Genomic DNA, 21,938 nt, shown 5'->3' with positions numbered 1-21,938 from the left:
TCCTAGAATTTGCCAATCTCTTTCAAGTCCTGCATTTACAATGGCATAAAATTATGGGGTCTGGGCTGGGCTGAAGCTCTAGGATGTATCTCAAAACAAACACATGCAAAAAATATTTAAAGTTTGCACGCTCTAGTGTAACAGCTCAGAAAAAAAAAACACACACAAATATATACGAATATGGAGACCAATAGCTAAAAGATACAAGTAACTACCTATAGGCACATTTACACCATGTTCCTTTGTCATTAATGGTAATTTTTGGCATCAATGATTTTACTACATTTTTTAAAATGTTTATTCATTTTGTGAGAGAAAGAGACAGAGCATGAGTAGGGGAGGGGCAGAGAGAGAGGCAGACGCAGATCTGAAGCAGGCTTCAGGCTTTGAGCTGTTAGCACAGAGCCCGACGCAGGGCTTGAACCCATGAAAGGCAAGATTATGACCTTAGTCGAATTCAGACAGTTAACCAAATGAGCCACCCAGGCACCCCTGATTTTACTGCATTTTTATTCCTGGCTAAATAATTTTTCTCACTTTCCTAGTAATCTATGGGTTTCCTTTGTACAAAGCACAGAAACTCCTCCCCTGTCCTTAAAGCAGAATGTCTAGAATAGGAATAATTAGAAAGCAAAAGGCAGGAGGGCTGCAGAGACCAATGGGACATCAATGCATTGCATGTATGAAGTAATCAGTAACAGTTCTCCTTAATCTATGTGCTACGGCGCATGAGTACTGAAGGCTGCTTTCAAGTCGCCCTTCTGAATGGGAGTTTATACAGCACTCATCCTATTTCTTCTTCATCACTAAATACTGGGTGTGTCGGGCACCGACAATTTCTCCCTTAGCCACACACTGCTGGACCGTGAAGAGGCATATATGAATCTGATGGACAAGGCTATATACTACATACATACTATATGAGTGGCTGAGTGCAACATGTGGATAAACCTCTGGGTTATATGTATATACCCCTCTGAGCATGAATTGAGTATTTCTACCAACACCAGCACTTTTAGTATATGCATGTAAGAAGGGTATGTATGATGTTAGGTAGACAAATGTGGTACCCTGCAACAGATGCCATTAGTTGTTTTCTCCCCTCTACCTTGCTGGCAACACACACACACACACACACACACACACACACACACACACACACCACACCCCTTTTTAAGTATTTGCTCCTCCTCCTGTGATTCAGAGAATCACAGACCTACCCTCAGTAGAGACGATTATTTTGTCTAATCCAACAATTTCAGTTCCCTTCCCCTTGCCACTGTTTATACAAAAGCATAAATTAATTCTGGCCATAAGGTTAGAAGGAAGTCTGCTGGGGAGGGGAAGGGAAGGGGAGAGGTGTCTGAGGAAAGATTTCTTTACCAATTAAAAAGAGCCATGAGGAGGGTGCCTGGGTGGCTCAGTTGGTTAAGTGTCCAACTCTTGATTTCGGCTCAGGTCATGATCTCACGGTTCATGAGATCAAGCCCCGCATTGTACTGTGTGCTGACAGTGTGGAGTCTGCTTGGGATTCTCTCTTTCTCTCTTTTTGCTCCTTCCCTGCTCACGCTCGCTTGCTCTCTCTCAAAATAAATAAGTAAACTTCAACACAACAAAAAAAGAGCCATGAGAGACATCCACTCCTCTTCTACTTAATGTTGTCAACCCAAATTTGCCACATCTGCATGTGACCTCTGGCTCCACAGTAGCCACCTGTGGCCATGAAGTAAGTTAACCCAGGACTAAATTAATAGGTGGTACAGAGTACAACACTGTTGAAATAGAGAAAGAATGTGATGAGCCACAGAATTAACTTACCGAAGTTGCCCTACCTTCAGACTTCTCGTTTTGTGATACAACATTTTCCTTATTGTTTAAGCTATTTTGAATTGTTTTGTTTGTAACCTAAGACTGAAAACATCTTAAATGACAGAAGAGATAAAATCTGTCCCAGACTCTTTTAGTTGTCCAAAGGATATCTATTTTCCCTGTCTTCTCAGCTGACCAAACTCTGGTCTTGGGAGGCAATGGACTGAGATGAATCTGAGCTATGACAGTCAGTCCTGTCTCTCAGTTTTCTAGTAGCCTTAGCAACTGTCTCAGTTTATCCAACAAAACAAGATAAAATCTGCCAGCAGAAGGTTAGTTTCTGGGGACAGTTTGCTTTCCTGAAGTAATGTCCAGTTGAGGTCAGTGCTGAACCTTTCCCCATTTTTCCTTCCTCCAGTGTAGGTACAGAAGCCATTTTATAACCATTAAGGAGAAGCCAAGAAAATTATAGATGTCAAACTTGACACCACGGAACTACTGAATGAACACCAGGAAATACCTACCACCTACATCAAAAATTATTTGTTCAAGTCACTGTTTGTGGAATAATCAGTTACTTAAAGCTAAAATCCATTTCTAAAATGTGTGACCAAGCCAAAAACAAGGACTGAATAGCTATTAGATGTTAATATCAAGTGACTCATTCTTCTGTTCCAACTTGAGTAACTTAATCGCAACGTAAAGCACTTTAATCTTAATCATAACATTTAATGTTCAAAAAATTCCTGTTTACATCTAGGATATGTGTTATTGGTTCTATTTTATAACAAGAAAACCAACATATGGAGAAATTTACTTTCCTAAAACACAACTGACGCCCAAGTCAAAAGTAATTTCCACTAATAACCACTCTGCAATCCTTCTTAGAAATAGCATTAGAAATAATCCTCTAAGAAATAACATTTTCTTCTATGTTGGTTTAGTTCTTTTAAGACTAAAGTTTTTTTATGTTTATTTTTGAGAGAGAGAGAGAAAAAATGTGAGTCGGAGAGGAGCAGAGATAGATGCTGTCATGCTGTCGATGCGGGGCTTGGACTTATGAACCACGAGATCACTACCTGAGCTGAAGTCCGACACTTAACCAACTGCACCACCAGGCGCCCCAAGACTAAATATTTTTATCTTATCATTTTTTTATACTGCAATTTATTGAACATTTTTTTAAATGTTTATTTATTCATTTTGAGACAGAGAAAGAAGGATAGTGAGAGGGAGACAGAGAATCCCAAGCAGGCTCCGCACTGTCAGCACAGAGCCCAACACAGGGCTTGATTTCACAAACCGTGAGATGAAGACCTGAGCTGAAATCAAGAGTCCCATGCTTAAATGACCGAGCCACCCAGGCATCCCTTTATCTTATCATTGGAACCAACTATCAAACTAATCTTTTTGAAAGGAAATGTAACAAATTTTGCTCTTCATCACAGAGATATAATTCTTAGAGATTTTTTTATTTATGCCTGATAACTAAATATCAATTTATTTCATCTAATGAAAGTTTAATATAGAGCAACTTGAATCAGGGTAGGGAAAGAATTTTGTATCATATTGCCTGTGTGATCTATATAGATTTTTAGAAAATTTAACATCAAATACTGATTACCTGGGGGTAAGGTAGGAAATGTTATTATTAATTTAACTCATCTTCAAAACTATGACACTTTGGTTAATGCTGATCAACAAGACATACAACAAGAGCTGTTAAAATAAAGGTGTTTTATTAAATAATTTGGTATTTCACACATAAAAAAGTGGCTTTTGGAAGTGGGCTGTGTTCTGAGCAAGAAAATAATAAAGATATTAATTACACCTATGACAAAATATGGAGAAGCTCTAGATTTTATTTTTATGTTCACTCTTTAAAACGAAAATGTTAAAAAAAAAAATTGTGCTCTTAATAGTATCTCTTGTTGGTAGATATTAACCTTTGTCGCTGTGAATGAAGAAACATTATGAAAAAACGATCTGTGAAGACATAAACTTAAATGAAGATGCCTAATAACTTTACTCTAAAACCCTTTTGCAAAGTAGTACTATCTCTTCAGTATGGAATAATGTCCTAATTAAACCATACAGGAAAAAGCCCACGTGCAAATATAGCCCATATGACCCGCAGAGTCATGACAATAATTTCCTGTTTGGGAGTTACAAGCAGTGAACACAAAATTACAATGTTGTTAGTAAGTAAAACTTTGAGTATTCTATGAAAAAACTTTAGTATTAGCACACGCAAGTGCAACTTACCATTCTGAAGATTTTTAATGACAAAATGATTTTTTTAATTATTTACATTTATCCCTTATTGTATTTTAAAGAGGACAGGAATTTGAAAAATTAAGTCTTCAGTTTCTACTACTGTGTCTTAGTCTTACTAGGTCAGATACTTTATTTTATACTTTATCTCATTTAATCCTCACAAGACTTAATATTGCACATTATAATACCTATGTTATGGGTAAGAGAATAGGTTCTGAGAAGCTAAGATTTTACAAATACTTGAAAATGTTTCTATCACAGTCAAGTTCAAAATTACCTGCCATGTATTTGTTCTGTGCCTCACTCTTTGCCTCTTTATTTAAAAGCTATGCTGGCATATTAGCCTAACTGTTCAAAAAGGGACATCAGTTGAAAGATCAATTGCAAGAATGAGTGTTTCAAATATAGAAATAAATTACTAAAAAATATAAGATTACTTAAAAAAACACTGATTTACCTTGAACATAAGAAATGATGAACAGATACGCTCCCAATAATCTGATGTAAATATACAGCTGAGTCATTGTTCAGTTTTAATGTTTCCTGTATACTGTGACCTCTAATAACTGGTCTTGTTAGGTCGCTAATTTTAATTACTCTTATTCAAAGAGATTTTCTTGTAAAAGGTCTCAATCACTTGACAATGACTCCAACTTCCACTGCTTTCTCTTGACTCCTGAAAGATAAAAATTAAAAAAAAGGTAATGAATATAACTGAATTCTGGAAAGTTTCAAAACTAAGAGAGAAAAACAAATGCTCAAACATACCTTTAAATGATGAAATACATTTTTAAAGATTAAAGCTACCTTTATTTACAACAACAACAGTAAAAAGGCACTGTAGTTCAGAAACTTAAATAATTCAGTAATAGGTTGCCACCATTCCTGATCTTAGATTAACCACAGATAAAATAAATACACTAAATAATCCCAATAGTCTTTTCTGGCTGCTCTAAAGTAATTGTTTTACTACTAACAAGAACATTTCTAAATATACTAAGAATAAAGCAGGAAAATTTAACTTTAAAATACGAAGCTATTGGGGCACCTGGGTGGCTTAGTTGGTTAAGCATCTGCCTTTGGCTTAAGTCATGATCTCACAGTTCAGTTCGTGAGTTTGAGCCCCACACATCGGGCTCTCTGCTGTGCATGCAGAGCCCGCTTCAGATCCTGTCCCCCCTCTCTCTGCCCCTACTCGGCCTGTGGGCTTGTGCACAAGTGCTTGTGCACACATGCTCCTTCCCTCTCCCTCTCCCTCTCCCTCTCCCTTTCCCTCTCCCTCCTCCTCCCTCTCTCTCTCTGTCTCAAATAAAAATAAAAACTTTAAAACACGAAGCTATTCATCATAATCTTTCAAATCCTAGTAGATGTGACAAAAACACCTCAAATCTTTATAATAACTCATTCTATAGAAAAAAAGCCTACCAAGATAATCATACATATTAAAATATGCAGTGTGTGTCATCATTAAAACAGAAATATATCTTAAAATTATTTTCCTAAAATATTGCAAATCTGACTTCACTAGTATAAAATTGAGTTTTTAGGATGGATGATGTGAAACATAACCTCCCCAGTTAAGGTTTGGTTATTATAAAATAGTTAAATAGGTAACAAAAAAAACCACACTAGTTTGTTTATAGACGAATATAATTCTGTTTTTCCTCCCATCCTATTGGTTCCAGCAATTTGATTTTACTGATTTCAGCCTAAACTATTTCCGAATGAAAAATATTTTATTTATGATGCAATTACTCCTGGCGTGATTTCTACCATAAATAACCTGAACTTTCTATTTTATCAACCTAAGAATCTTCCACTTTAATTGGCTCTCCAAAGACACTGACAGGATTGAGGAAGTAAGGTTTACAGAGTGTCAATTATATTGTGTATTTTACATACGGCTTACTTCCAAAATCTCTGCCATTTCTCACTTCTCTACTATGAAATTAAACTGCTTCCCATCTTCAGAAGTGCTGAGAGTGTAGGGTATAAAGTGTAAAATAATTACAGAACAACATCTACACTGTGACTTAATTGCATTTCTTGGGAAAACTCCCTTCTTGAAATTATACAATTGTGATTCTAGGGATGCTTGTTTCAGGTTTCAAAGTCAAAAGACGTTTGCAGTGTAACTCCAACCATGATCTCTCTCCATACTTCCATTTGCCTATTAAATGTCTCTGCTAGGATTACACACCACGCGTCTAAATCAAATGTATTAACTTTGCTTCCAACCCTCTAGGCCTGCCTCCTCCTCCTCCACTTGTTATCACAGAGGGTGGCGCCATCTCTTCAGTCACCCAGGCCAAAAGCCCTGACATCACTTCTGCCTCTCGCACTAGCTCTCCTGCCTCCATATTTTCACTCACTTATTCACTCACTCCCTCACCTACCTACCCACCAACAGCACTTTCTGAGTGCTTATGACAAGTGCAAGGTACTAGAATACAAATACGAATATGACCATCTCTGCTTCAAGGAGCTCACAGTCTTGGACAGGACACTGACTGCTATGACTGGTTCCATATTTCAGTGCTACTGTTTTTCCTCATCAATTTATTTAAAGATAGTATGTGGTCTAGCCTCACTACAGGGACAACCAAGGCACCTTGCAAAGCAGCCGGTGAGGCTCTAAGCACCTGCCACTCTCAGTCCCTTTCATAGGCAGGGAATTATGTGTGATTTCAAATATAGAAAATAAATATGAGACCTGTGACTGTTATCTGTGGGCACAAGTTCGAATCCTGATCTGCCGAAAATAAGTAACCTAACCTCTCTGGGTGAGTTACTTTATCTGTAAAACTAAAATTACATTATTAACTCATAGTTATTTTAAGAACTAAATGAGGTAATAGCTAACACACAGTCACCTCTAATTACGTACCAGTACCATTACAAATGCTTTGAATATATTAATATTAATTTATCAAATCATCACAACCACCTTATCAGGTAGGTGCAAGTATTATTTTAATTTCACAGCTGAGGAAACTGAGGCAAGCAGAGTTTAAGAAATTTATCAAAGATCATACAATTGGTAAGTGGCAGGGCTCCAATTCTAATCAAGGAGATCTGATTCCAGAGTCCATGTGTTACCTACTACCCTAGACTGCCCTGCTGGATATTTTATGTGCATTATACAATGTAAATTATACATCATGAAGCCTGGTATGGAAGAGGTGGTCAATAAGTTTCCTCCCCTCATACAGGTTTATACATGGCACAGGAAGTTAACAGGTATGATCTATGCCACTCCCAACTTCAAGAAATTCTGATAGCCTAAAACCCTGCAATAACTTGTATGGAGAACAGCCAACAGCCAAGGGAAGGCTAAAGGTAAAATGGCTTCAATTGCCTCAGCTGTAATCCAACAATCGGAAGCCTTAAAAGTAAAATAATGGGTTTTAGCTGACTACCAGCTCAATATGCATCAGCACTTATGACAACTGCTAAGACATAAAGGCAATATTATCAAGCAGGGCTAGAAGCACACTGCTGTAATCAAAGAGGGTCACCACCTTACTTTATTCCACCTGATCAGGCCCCTTCAACACTTTAGAGAAGAATGACAGGAATGCAAAGGATAGGGAAATAACTACACTTGAGATACAACTCAAAGAAGGCGGGGGTGGGGGTGGGGTGGTCTTTGCTCACAGAATATCAAAGGAACAAAGTGTGAATGCATCTCTGTCAAGGACAGACAAGCTGGAAAGGAGACTACACCAAGTAAGTGATTCATCGGGTTCCTTCTAACTCTGAAGTCTCACAGGAATGGTGTTCTTGTCACTGACTATTAACTTATTTCCTAAATATTTATTAAGTACCTATTACATACATGATTCTGTATTAGACACTGAGAATATACTGATGAGGGCAAAATGGACCCAGCCTTCATGGAGTTCATAGTCATTAAACAAGACAATTAAGACAGGCACTGAACAAGACAGTACAAAGCATATGTAATCATAACTTGTGGTAAGTGTGAGGAAAGAAAAGTGCCAGGTCCTAGAGAGGAATGGGGTAGGGACTTATTCTCATCTGGAGAGACTAAGGGAAGCCATGCTCAAAAGTGACATTCAAGGTGAGATCTAGAGAATAAAAGAGTTAGCCAGATAAAGAAATGGGGGTGAATTCTAGGCATAAGGAACAGCCTGTGCAAAGATCTTGAGGCAGAAAGGAGCAATGGAACAATGATATTTCTGAAATGGTGAAAATAAGGGATAGTTGGTAGCACAGGGGTCTGAAGAAACAAGAGAGACAAGGACCAGATCAGGCAAGGGCAGATGAAGGATTTGGGCTTTAAATCCAAGTGGGATGGGAAGGCAATTACCTGGTCTCTATGTAATGGACTGGAGGGGACAAAAGCAGAAGCTAACAGAACAGTAAGGACAGTGTAGTAGTCAGGAGAAAGACAATGGTGGTTAAGATTTGGGTGGTGGTGGTGGTATAGTGGGTGGATACTTCACCAACAGACTTGGTAGGGCTTAGTAGTGAATTAGATGTGGGGGTAAGGGAGAGTGAGGAGTCAAAGAAGATCTCTACACTTCCAGCATGAGCAATTACTGAGATGAGGACAAGTGGATTTTGAAAGGAATGAGGGGAAGAGATCAAGGGTTCAATTTTAGACATTGGAGATTACCCAAAGGGAAATGTCTAATGGGCACCTGGTCCTGAAGCTTAAAGGACACACTTGGTATTGAAGATATAAATCTATTACGTCAATAGCACAGAGGTATTTGAAGCTATGGCTCTGTATGAGATGGCCTTCTAAGAATGAAAAGAGAAGAGGGTCCCGGAACACCAATGTTTGTTTAAAAACTGGATTAATAAATGCATTAAAACCACAGGGGCGCCTGGGTGGCTCAGTCGGTTCAGTGTCCGACTTTGGCTCTGGTCATGATCTCAAGATTCATGGGTTTGAGCCCTGCGTCCGGCTCTGTACTGACAGCTCAGAGCCTAGGGCCTGCTTTGGATTCTGTGTCTCCCTCTCTCTCTGCCCCTCCCCTGCTCATACTCTGTGTCTCTCTGTCTCAAAAATAAATATACATTAAAATAAAAAATAAATAAATAAAAGCATTAAAACCATATACATTTATTTGTCATTCAGTGATAAAATAAGTTCATGGTCCAGGATCTATCCTGTGCAATATTAACATAGTGTAGATTAGCACAGCTGGAATATAAACTACTATTCACAAGTGTTATGTTTTCACAGGTCAAAAAAAAAAAAAATCTACCAAAAAACCATTGTGGTGATCTAAAATAAGTCTACAAATGCTCTGACAGTACCTTCAATAGGTGGAGCCTAATTCCATGCCTAGAATTCCCACTGGTCTTAATGAGTCACTGTTAACAAATAAAATGAGATGGAAACAACAGGGTATGACTTCTGAGGCTGGATCATAAAACGCATTTCAGATTCCTCCTTGTTCTTTCTTGAAACACCCACTTTGAGGGAAGCTAGCTGCCATGTCATAAGGACACTCAACTCAAGCAGCCTTACAGAGAAGGCCCCACAGCAAGGAGCCAAGGCCTCCTGCTGACAGCATGTGAGTGAGCTACCTTGCACGTGGACCTGGCAGCTTCACAGGTACAGTTCATGAGACCCTACACTAGACCCAGCCGGCTAAGCCCCTGGTGGATTCCAGACCCTCAGAAAATGTAGGAGATGATAAATGGTTGTCTGAAGCTGCTAGGTTTTGGCGTAATTTGTTGAGCAGCAACAGAAAACACTCACTGCTATATAACACAATCATTATGAGAAATTTGCTGAAATAATAAAAAGCCTAATCACTGTAAGTTATTGTGCAGCCAAACAAAAAACAGAAAAGTCTGGAAAGCATAGTCAAATCAGAGCATAACAACGAAAGTATAAGATAGTTACAATGCCCAAAGAACTGGTTAATGTAACATCCATCTTTCTTTCAAAGGAGTAATCAAAAGTATGTTCTTTGTTTTAAAATTATCTCAACAAATAAGGTTCATTTTCGTGGGGAGAAAACAGTCCCTGGTTCTACTGTATATACTGTTAAACACGTGCTCTTTTCCTTAGCCACAAAATGGGAATGATATTACTAACCCAAACAAGTTAGCAACATGTCTCAGTATTAACCATTTGATAAATAACAAATGTCTGTTTTATTGTTGTAATTACTGTTATTCGTAATATAAATACTGATGACCTTCCCTTTATTTGTCCCACCATATTAACTGTTTCTGTAATCACGATATAACAAAACAGTAACCATAGTTTGCAACCACTCTTGAAACAGGGTATTTTATAATTCGAACATCTGAAAATAATATATTTTTTAAACTCCTAGAGCAATTTGCTGGAATTTTTACATTAAAATTTAAAATACCTAATCTTGCCAAGCTAAGGATATAAGGAAATGCAGATATTTGAAATGTGACATGATCAAAATTTTTAAATGATGCTGGTGTTTAACAGTTATTTTAAAATATTTAGTCCAAATAGGCATCTAGATACATTTACTCTCCTTTGCTATACACACAGACTGGTGCCATTTCTTCTTCAGGAAAATAAAACTAAGGCAAATTATTCAATAAAATATAAATAATTTCTTTTTAAATAAAAAGTTATAAAGCTTTGCAAACAGGAAGAACCAACAGTTCAATCAGAATTAAAAAAAAAACAAAACAAAACAGGAAAAGGCTGAAGTCAGCTGAAAAAACAGACTACAGTCATTCTTTCCTCTTCCCGTTAAGCCCCCCACCCTTAATTTTTACTTTCTAGTAGTGAGGTTTGGGAATTTTCAACAAGCTGGCCAGCTGCCAATTCCATAAAGTAGTGAGGAGAAAACTCCCCCTTCCAGGGGTCCCTCCCCCTAAGGCAGCTCCAGGCGCCTGGTCTGACAAGCTTTCTGAGAAGGACTAGACTCACTGCAGACTTTCTGGCTCCATAGCCATTGTTTGCATGGCTGCTGTGCTCCTTATCCAGAGCTTGGATTAGCATAAGAATATTGTCTTTTCTCTTAACAAGCAACCCATCCATTCCTTCCCCATTTCTAACCTCTACCCCCATCAATCCCTAAGCTAATATATACACATTCAACCGTAGTATCACCATTCACGGTTATTTTTATATCAGTGTAAAAAACAATCTCACCCAAATCTAAACATAAACCCTTAAGAAAATAACATGCTTAAATAAATAGTTATGTAAGTGTATCTGTGGTAATACACAGGAATCTCACCAAAAAGCCTGCCTTGGAGGCTATGCTGTGAGAATTTGTGATGAGTGAGACATTCATAATAAGGTCTTTTGGAAAGTCTTACTAAATTCCAAGCTACAGTCGGGATAGAGAAGTTCCACTTTACAAAGACATTTCTAACTGCCATGTCTTCCAGCACCTTGAGGTCACTAATTTCATCATCGCCACTGAAATTACTTCCTAACTAGACTTAACTTTTCCCCAAAGCTCAATTATTTATTCAAAGCAAATTTAACACTTTTAACCTTTGTATTCCTGCTTAATCATCTCCTCTTTATTCAAAACCTTTCACTTTCCTTCTGTGCCAGGAGACCATTCTCCCCAACACAAGTATGAATTCTTCCAGGAACAGAAAGGCAATTCAAACTAGGATGGTATTATACATTGGTGATGCATTTATATGCCTTACACCCTCACCAGGGGCCTCTATAGTAGATGCACAATAAATGCTTCTTGGTTTATGAAGTATTTTCCAAAACAGGAGATACTCTGTTTTCAACCATTCAACTTTATACTACAAATCCCCTAAATTAATGACTCTAGTTTTTCAGTTGGTTTCATTTTATTAAATGAAAAAGCTCACAAATAATTAGAACTAGATCATGCTATACACCAATCTTTGGTACGTCCGCACTCAGAAGAGATTCTTACTGCCAGCTGTTAATTGAAATGGTCTGGGTGTTGTTCTGTCTATCCTCTGGAATAAACACAAATGACCAAAAAAAAACCAAAAAAAAAAGTGAAGTGAATTAATGGTTACAGAGATGCCCGGAGGGACAGCGTTTGGTCACCCCGCAGGTGCATTAGAGGTAATGGTGAGCAATACTGTCTGCGTTTTCCGCACAGTATTTTTACACGGACAAAATCAGTATAATGTGGCAGTGAAGAGTTCAGGGTCTCGCATGAGACAGATCTAGGTCTTCTGTGCAGATTAAATGAGAGAAACTCAAATACTATTTAATGGTAACTTTATGTTACCATATCATCATCTTTATAATTTGCAAATTAGTTTTACGTGCATTATACCATCTGTATGACCCTAACAGTGAGTAAAATTATTCCTACTTTGACAGAGAAAAGACAGGCTCAGAGAGCTAAAGCAACTTGCTGAATTTCAAATAGCTGGCAACTTGAAGGAACAATTAAAACCTGGGTCTTCGAACCCCAAAGGCTGTGTTTCATCCAGTTAGTACATAAGTACGAACAGGAACTTATTTTTTATTGAGCCACGTGAGATTTTATTTCATCTTCACAACTCTACAAGGAAAAGGTGAAGCTCAGCAAAGTTAAGAAACTTGCCCAAGTGCACACAACCAGTAAGAGGCAAGTCTGCTGCTGACAAAGCCCAAATTCCACTTGTTACTGCAAAGTCAGGAGCTGGTAGGTAATGAGAAAAAAAGAGAAACCAGTATGCCTCTTATTACACACCACTGCTTTTCAGAAAGAAAAAAAAAATCTCAGTACTCAGCTCTGTGATACTGAGCTGGGTCTTTCACCAGCTGGCTCCCTGACAGGCTCAGCCGACAAGGGAACCAGGGGAACAGAGAAAGCTGGAAGAGGGACTTCCTTCTTCCCAACTTCGCTGTTCCCACCATCTACTTGATTCACACCCTCCACACAGGCGGCAGAAGTAGGTTCCAGGTTTCAGCTTCCTTCCACACTCCCAGAACCAGCCCCAGGGCCCCCATTCAGACTCACTGGTGCCTGCACTCCAAGATCTGAGTGCCAGCTCCTCAAGACCTATGCTCTGAGGCTCCTGAGGTGCCAGCAGCAGCCGGGCTCTTAGCTGCCTCCACAGGGACACACTTTCTCCTCTAGGTTCTGAAAACTCAGTCTCCTAGGGGTGGTATCTGCTTCCCACAATGACCATTTCTGCTTAATCCCAGTGTTCCTTTAGCTTTTTTCAATTCTCTAATACCTGGGTAGTCAATTCCCTATACCAAATTCTTCCTGTGAAAACAGCCAGTATGGTTTCAGGGCTCCTGACTGGGCCCTGATCGATACAAATACTTCCAGAAGACATATCTCAGAGAGTAACTGACTATACACGCACTACACACATATTTTCTATGTATTCACTTCATCAAAGAGGAACCAACAACATAGCTAATATTTCCTAAGTGCTATAAAGTGTGTTTTAATATATATTCAAAGAGATCGAAGATATTTTGGCCCTAGGAATGAATTCTTCTAGACTCATTACATTTCAATTTTTCTCCCACAAATAATTATAACCCATCGAAGTTAGGTATTTGTTCAGGATTGGCTAGGCTTTCTATTCTAACCTATGTGACCCCAAATCAAAATGCTTGAAGAATACCAAAATTTTGGTATCAAAGCAGATTTTTCTTTTCCTTAAGCAACACTACATGTAATCAAAGACTTTCCTGAGTTAACTCAATCAATCCCTCTGGCCAAAAAATTAATTCAAATGCTAAATCAATCTTTTTTAAAAAAATATTTATTTTGAGAGAGAGAGAGAAAGAGAGAGCGAGCGCAAAAGCTGGGGGAGCAGCAGAGAGATAAGGAGGAAGAGAATCCCAAGCAGGCTCCGTACTGTCAGTGCAGAGCCTACTGTGGGGCTCCAACCCATGAACCGCGAGTTCTTGACCTTAGCTGAAATCAAGACTCAGATGCTTAACCGACTGAACCACCAGGTGCCCCTAAATCAATCTTTAAGTGGAATATAACCAACTTCCAGAACAAAGAAAGAAAAAATCAAGCAGAACTTCAAAAATAACAACCAAAAGCCCCCGTCTATATTTCACTCAGGAAACCAAATCATGCCCTCAGTATGAAACAACACCCTTTCAAAAACAGTCACGAGTTTCTGCAAATGTGTCCCTTCCTAAGAAGATCTGGAAATATGCGAGTGACTTTTTGGTTGGTGACAAGGGACCAAAATAGAAAATGCAATTCAATGTGCAGGGACGATCCCTTAAAGAATCGGTTCAACCCAATGTCCATAGTCCTCCCCTTGTTGAGAAATATGGATTCTTGACTAAATGACCTATCATTTTTCATTATCTGAAGGCTCCTCTGCGGTTCTAGATGTTCAAGAAGCAACAGCACTAGACCTCTAAGAAGAAAAATTATCTTGATCAAACTAACCTCTGAATGCAATTTTACTTTACTGTTTTTTCTTCTCACTTGACCACTTAAAAAAAAAAATCATCGTCTTGCTGTATTAACCACAGTGCTTACACAATGTAAAAACAATTGAAAAATCAACCGACATTTCTTCTCCACTTTATTCTCTACTTACAAATTTTTTAAAAAAAAATTCAGAGCACACAGGTTCCCCTGAAGCTCAGGAGTACAGGCGTCCCAGGCTCGGCCACTTGGCATATTCTATCCCCCCACGCTACAAGGAGAGCTCGTCTAATACTAGGACTCAGGACTGTGGCTGTGCCTGCAGAGACACAGTCACTCTTTCAGACTGAACATGCATAAGAAAAGAGCAGCCCAAGAGGCTTTTGGCAGCTATGCTGGGACTCGGAGGGGAACCAGAAGGCAGAGCCAGGACACAAAAAGAAGCCAGGTCCTTAGAGCAGTGAGCAGCAACCTTGCCTGAAGCCTGAATTACTCAGGCACTTGTCAGTTTACAGTCAATAAATTCCCTTTATTTTTTTAGGTCAGAGAGAGTCAGTTTTTCCGTTACAACCAAAAACATTCTAGTTGATAGGAAGGCTTAAGGGAAAGGCACACTTGAATATTCTGGGTTAGCATAAAATCAGTAATTCTGAATAAACTCAACAACAACAGAGACTGGTGTGAGAAAGAGTTACTTTAAAGATAGCTCAAGCAGTATACAAATTTACTTAAAAACGTGACCAGCAGCTACATAAAGAGAAACTCTTACTCCCCAAATCTGCTAGCCCCTCAGTCTTTCCCATGTCGGCTAACAGCCTCTCTACTTTCCAAGTTTCCCAGGCCTAAAATCTTGGGACTCATTCTTCACCACTCCTTCCTTCTTTCTCATATTCCATATCCTATCTGTCAGCAAATCCTGCTCGTTCTACCTTCAAAATATACCCAAAACATATGCGCTTCTCACTACCTCTCTCTAGTCCAGGCCACCAACACTGTTTACCTGGATTACTGAGACAGCCTCCTAACTGGTCTCCCTGCTTGAACCCTTGCCCACCTACAGTATATTGTCAACACAGCAGAGTGGTGACAGGAAGCATGTTAGGTCACATCACTCCCCTGTTCACGCACAGTATGGGTTGACGTCTCCAATGGCCCACAGGACCCCAGCTCCTCCACTCCAACTGCACTGCGCGCCCCCCGTCCCAGGACACGCCAGGCCTGGCCCTGCTGCAGGACACCTTGATGTCCGTGGGTCCCGCCACCCAGAGCGTTCCCCCCCCCCCCCAGACATCTGTATGAGTTGATACCTTACCTCTTCCAAGGATTTACTCAAATATCTTGTTCTTATTGACAGTGTTGGTGTTCACCCCTGGCACTCATATCCTCCTTCCCAGATTTATATCTGTTTTTTCTCTTCAGCACTTGTCACCCTATAATTTGATATACATTTTACGAATTATCTCGCTTACTGCTTGCTACCTGCTCCAGAATGTACGCCCCACATGGGCAAGGGTGTTAGTCTATTTTTTCACTCTGTATTGCCAGCACCAAGAAGAGTGTCTGGCCAGCACCAAGAAGAGCTGGTACTCAGTATTTGCTGAGGGAATGACTCAAATATAGCAGAAAGAATGAAAACATTATGCCAATTTCTTTTATATACAAATGAAACCTTCTCAAAAGGGCTGTACTCTGGATAAACTATTCCATTTCCTTATCTCAACACAACTGAAATGATACAAAAACCACACCACTTCCTTCTGCTCACTTTGAGCCCTGACGTGTGTCAAGATCCTGTGGGGAAAATTTTCCACTGTTTTCACTGCATATACTCAAGTCTGAGATATAAATTAAAAGGTCTTAAGAAAGTCTTGTATAAGTAAACGTAACTTCTCAGGATCTAAAATATTGCTTAAGGCAAACAATGGCTTGGGTTATACTTCTGACAGTACCACATAGTTATAACAAGTTAAAGAACTGTGGAAATAATCACAGAGAAAGAGAAAACACAGCCCTTTCTTTCGTACAATGTGGTCTGACAAAGGGAACTGCAAACGGTCCAAGCTCGAGTGCAATACTTCAGTAAGCAGACACAGTAAGTTTCAAAGGCAATACTTACAAGTAAACTGCAGGTCACCAAAGGCCCTGAGTAAACCAGAAGGCGTTGCAATCAGATCATCCGTAATTCTTCCCTGTATTAAACCACAAACTACAGAAAACTAAACCTTGTGAACCAGTGGGTCTAAGAAAGAGCACCCTCGAGACTATAAATCCCGGTTTATTAACATGAAGCACCTGGAAATCCAGGAAGCGCTTCACCCTGCGGACGAACATTTAGGTTTTATTTTTGTTACTCTGTGTCAGAACATTGCTTCAGGTTAAAACATGCTGGTTCAGAGTAGTTTGCTGAAGAAGTTCTGTGGCGTGGGATGGACTTTTTTTCCCCCCCTTTTAGTATCTTTCAGCTGAGATACCTAGTTTAAATACTTATCAACTTATATTTTTATTTTAAAGAAAGTACTATAGGTAAGCACTGTCTTCAGGTCAGGCGGCCTCTGAGTTAATTCGAATTCTGCCTTAGGTGCCTAGCTGATCCTGACAAATTCACTTCCCTCTGTGGGCCTTGGTTTCCTTATCTGTAAAATAATGCCATGAAGTCTTCCACATCTCAATCCTGTGAGTCTATGAATTGTGCTCACTCAATACAGTACTTCAAAGATTTAACCTAAGAATTACCTAGATGTTACTGTATATACCTGCAACTAATAGAACACTGTATGTGAACTGCACTGGATTTACCACCACGGCTTTAAAAAAAGATTACCTAGGTGCTGAGTAAAGCAGGGCAAAACCCATGAATTCACATCCCCTCCCTCTGAGGTAACCACTACTCTGAATGTGGTATTTAACACCCATGTCTTCGTAGGCTTTTGCCGTATATAATACATACCCCAAACAATACACAGCATTGCTTTGCCTATTTTTGAATCTTCTATAGCTGTATAAAAAACTGTATCATTCTATATGTATATTTTTATATTTGCTTATTTTTCACTCAACATTGTGAGTGATTTCCACAATATTTTTGAATTTTTCATTCACTGTCATTGTTACATAGAGTGTTCATTCTATGAATACCTTACAGCTGTACTGATCCATTCTCCTGTTGATTGATGATGTAAGTTGTTTCATATTCTGGTATAAGCAGTGCTTATAATAAGCATAAGCATAGTAAGCAAAGCACTTGAATAGCTGCTTCTGCTGTTGCTGTTTGAGCAAATAAATCTGTAAGGCAGAATCCCAGAAGTAGGACCCTGGGTCCAATGGTAGTGCTGGTAGATATTTTGGTAACTTCCCTGGGACTGTGACATTTTGCACTTCCAAATACAAAACACTGATGTAAGGACAATGTTCAAATACTCCTAAAGGACACAGAATAAACGTTAACACATGGAAAGACATTATATTATGTATAGAAAGCCTCAATATCATGACTGTTCATTTTCCCTACGTTAATTATAAATTTACTGATACTCTTTATCACATTAAAGTTCCATTCTCTTCTTAGTTTGCTAAGAGTTTTCATCATAAATGGGGTCAAATTTTATTGTGTTTTTTCTCCATCTACTGATATGATCACAGTGTTTTCCTCTTTCCATGTGTTAATGGATAAATTAATTAGTAATGATCCATATTAAAAGCTTTCTTAAAGAGTAAATAATCTGTGCTAGTATAAAAAAAAATTTTGTTTTTACATTTATTTATTTTTGAGAAACAGAGTGAGACAAGGCATGAGCGGGGGAGGGGCAGAGAGAGAAGGAGACACAGAATCTGAAGCAGGCTCCAGGCTGTCAGCACAGAGCCTGATGCGGGACTCGAACCCACGAACTGTGAGATCATGACCGGAGTCGAAGTCAGACGCTCAACTGACTGAGCCTCCCAGGTGCCCCAATGTGCTAGTTTTTAAAGATGTCCACAAATTCTTTCATATTCCTTTTTTCAAGAGGTGGGACCTAATTACTTTGAGTGTGTGCTGGACTGACAAACAGATGAAGGTGAAAGTGACCAAGTATGTGCTGACAGTAGGTCTTAAGAGGCAATGCAGCTTTCTCCTTGCTCTCTTTCTTGGGTCATTCACTCTGGGGTGAAGAACTGAGATGCCTTCTGCCAACAGCTGTAAGAGTGCACCATCTTGGAAGCAGATTCTCCCCCAGGAGAGCTTTCAGGTGAAGGTAGCCCCTGCTGGCATCCTAACTACAACCTCTTGAAACACTGTGAGCCCAAACCATCCAGTACACTACTTTTAAATTCATTTAAGTTTTTGTTGTTTCAAGTCCCTAAGTTTTGGGATAAATTGTTATGCAGCAATAACTTACACACGATCCTTGGATTCCTGGGATAAATTCAATTTTGTCATTATTGAATAGTAAATTGGTCTTTGTCCCTGGTTCCTAGAAGGGAACCTCTAAAGTAAATTTTTGGAATTTCCTGGGTAACAGGAGTGTCTTTGTTATGTATGAGCCTCACAGATCATACCTGAGTTTATGACTCAGGATGGGGCTGGTCACCAAAAAGACCAACCATGTGATTATAGAGGATTGGGGCACTGAATCGGCCCCACCTCTGGGGAGGGGACAGGGCTGAAGATTGAGTTCAATCATGTGGCCATTGTTCAATCACGCCTACACAATGAAACGCCAATAAAAACACTGTACACACTAGCTGAGATAAGTTTCCTGTAAACACACCAATGTGCCAGGAAGATGACATACCCTGATTCCAGGGGGACAGGAGGCCTCACCTTTGGAATTCTCACAGGCCTCATCCTATATGTCTCTTCATTTGGCTGGTCCCAATATGTATCCTTTATAATAAAATGATCATTGTACATGTACCACTTTCTTGAATCCTGTGAGACATTTTAGTGAATCATTAAATAAAGTCTGAGGGGATCAGGGAATCCTCTGGGATTTACAGTTCGTGAGAAGTCCAAACTTGTTACTGGCATCTCAAGAGAGGGCAGTCTTTTTTTTGTTTGTTTTTTAAATGTTTCTTTATTTTTGAGAGAGAGTGAGCACGAGTGGGGGAGGGGCAGAAAGAGAAGGAGACAAAGAATCTGAAACAGGCTCCAGGCTCTTAGCTGTTAGCACACCACCCGATGTAAGGCTTGAACTCAAACTACGAGATAACGACCTGAGCCAAAGTCAGATGCTTAACCGACTGAGCCACCCAGGCATCCCACAAGTGAGGGCAGTCTTGTTGGGGGACTGTGCCCTTATACCTGATGCTGACGTTGGGTAAGTATTATCAGAATGGTACTGCAGTATTGTAGATATAATTATGTTTATTTTTTTTTTTAATTTTATTTTTTGAGACAGAGAGAGACAGAGCATGAGCAGGGGAGGGGCAGAGAGAGAGGGAGACACAGAATCCGAAGCAGGCTCCAGGCTCTGAGCTATCAGCACAGAGCCTGACGCAGGGCTTGAACTCACAGACTGTGAGATCATGACCTGAGCTGAAGTCAGACGCTCAACTGACTGAGCCAACCAGGCGCCCCGATATGATTATGTTTAAATATACTCTTGGATTTGTTTTGCTAGAATTTTGTTATGTTTTACATCTGTATTCATAAGCAAGACTGGCCTATCACATTATCCATGTCTGGTTTTGGTATAAAAGTTATACTAGCCACACAGAATAAGTTGAGGAACTTGCTTTATTTTGCTGTTCTCTGGATCAATACGTATAAATTTGGACATATTTACCACTAGAATAGTTTGAAAGAATAGTTTGAGTCTGATAGAACTCAGTTTTAAAATCATCTGGGCCAATGTGGCGCCTGGGTGGCTCTGTCAGTTGAGACTCCCAACTCTTGATTTCGGCTCAGGCCATGATCTCACGGGTCCATGGATTTGAGCCCCGCATCTGGCTCTGTGCAGACAGTATGGAGCCTGCTTGGGATTCTCTCTTTCCCTCTCTCTGGCCCTCTTCTGCTCACTGCCTTCTCTCTTCCTCTCTCAAAAGAAATAAAAACAAAGAAATAAAAATAAGATAAAATCATCTGGGCCAAGAGGTGCCTGGCTGGCTCAGATAGTATAGCATGTGGCTCTTTTGATTTGGGGGTTGAGTTTGAGACCCAAATTGGGTGTAGGGATTGCTTACAAATAAAATCTTTTAAATTTCTTTTTTATTTATTTTGAGAGAGAGAAAGAGAGAATGAGAACGAGCATTGGAGCTGGGGACAGGTAGAGAGGGAGAGGGAGAGGCAGAGAGGGAGAGGGAGAGGGAGAGAGGGAGAGAGGGGGAGAGAGGGAGAGAGAGAGAGAGAGAGAGAGAGAGAGAGAGAGAGAGAGAAAATCCCAAGCAGGCCCTATGCCACCAGTGCAAAGCCCGACATGGGGCTCAGTCTCATGAACTTTGAGATCATGACCTGAACTGAAATCAGGAGTCAGACGTTTAACCCACTGAGACACGCAGGTACCGCTATTAAGTTACTTTTTTCTTTTAATGTTTATTTATCTTGGGAGAGAGAGAGACAGCGAGCGAGCAGGGGAGGGGCAGAGAGAGGGAGAGAGAAAATCCTAAGCAGGCTCTGCTCTGTCAGCACAGAGCCCAATGTGGGGCTCAATCTCATGAATCATGAGATCATGACCTGAGCAGAAATTAAGACTCGGACACTTAACCAACTAAGCCACCCAGGCGCCCCTATTAAGTTACCTTTTAAAAAGAAAACTGTCATTTTATTTAAATTATAAAATTTATTGACATAAAGTATTCTCTTATTTTTAAAAAAATCTCTTCTGGGGGCGCCTGGGTGGCGCAGTCGGTTAAGCGTCCGACTTCAGCCAGGTCACGATCTTGCGGTCCGTGAGTTCGAGCCCCGCGTCTGGCTCTGGGCTGATGGCTCAGAGCCTGGAGCCTGTTTCCGATTCTGTGTCTCCCTCTCTCTCTGCCCCTCCCCCGTTCATGCTCTGTCTCTCTCTGTCCCAAAAATAAATAAAAAACGTTGAAAAAAAAATTAAAAAAAAAAAACAACTCTTCTGTATTTGAAGTCACGTGCCACTATTTGTGTTTTCTGGGTTCTTCTTGACCATTTAAAGGATTTATTTTATCAGCCTTCTCAAGAACCAATTTTTGGCTTTTGTAATCCTTTCCTATATATCTTAAAATTAATTTAAAACCCCAATTCTATCACTTATTACGTAGAAGCTTGCATAAGCTTCTCTCTGTGACTCAGTCTTCTCATCTATAAAGTGAGAATAACTGTACTTACCCCACAAGGTTATAAAGATTAAATGAAATAATCCCCGTAAAGCACATGGAACAATACAAGGGCTAAATAGCAAGTGCTGGCTTTTATCTTCATCATCTGTTTACTTCTCTTGAGTTTATTCTGTTGTTCTTTTCCTAATTTAGGTTAGATGCTTAGCTTATTAATACTTTTAATTTTTTTAATTTGAGTATTTAAGGCTTCAATGTGTCAGACAAGTATTAACATCCAAGTTTGCTTTATTGCTCAGTTCT

At 39.6% G+C, this 21,938-nt stretch overlaps 1 protein-coding gene across 1 annotated transcript in view; it reads right to left on the bottom strand.

Annotated features, from left to right (window-relative positions):
• BMPR1A (bone morphogenetic protein receptor type 1A) overlaps positions 1-21,938 on the bottom strand; it is a 136,198-nt gene that overhangs the window by 27,488 nt on the left and 86,772 nt on the right. Inside the window, exon 3 of the mRNA XM_027062480.2 lies at positions 4,544-4,762. Within this exon, the coding sequence (XP_026918281.1) occupies positions 4,544-4,610 (67 nt within the window). The 5' untranslated portion in view covers positions 4,611-4,762. The remainder of the gene's footprint in view (positions 1-4,543; positions 4,763-21,938) is intronic.

This window comes from Acinonyx jubatus, chromosome D2 (assembly GCF_027475565.1).
Source record: "Acinonyx jubatus isolate Ajub_Pintada_27869175 chromosome D2, VMU_Ajub_asm_v1.0, whole genome shotgun sequence".
Lineage (NCBI taxonomy): Eukaryota > Metazoa > Chordata > Mammalia > Carnivora > Felidae > Acinonyx > Acinonyx jubatus.
The sequence above is the reverse complement of the archived record's forward strand: the minus strand, read 5'-3'. Positions and strand labels throughout refer to the sequence as shown.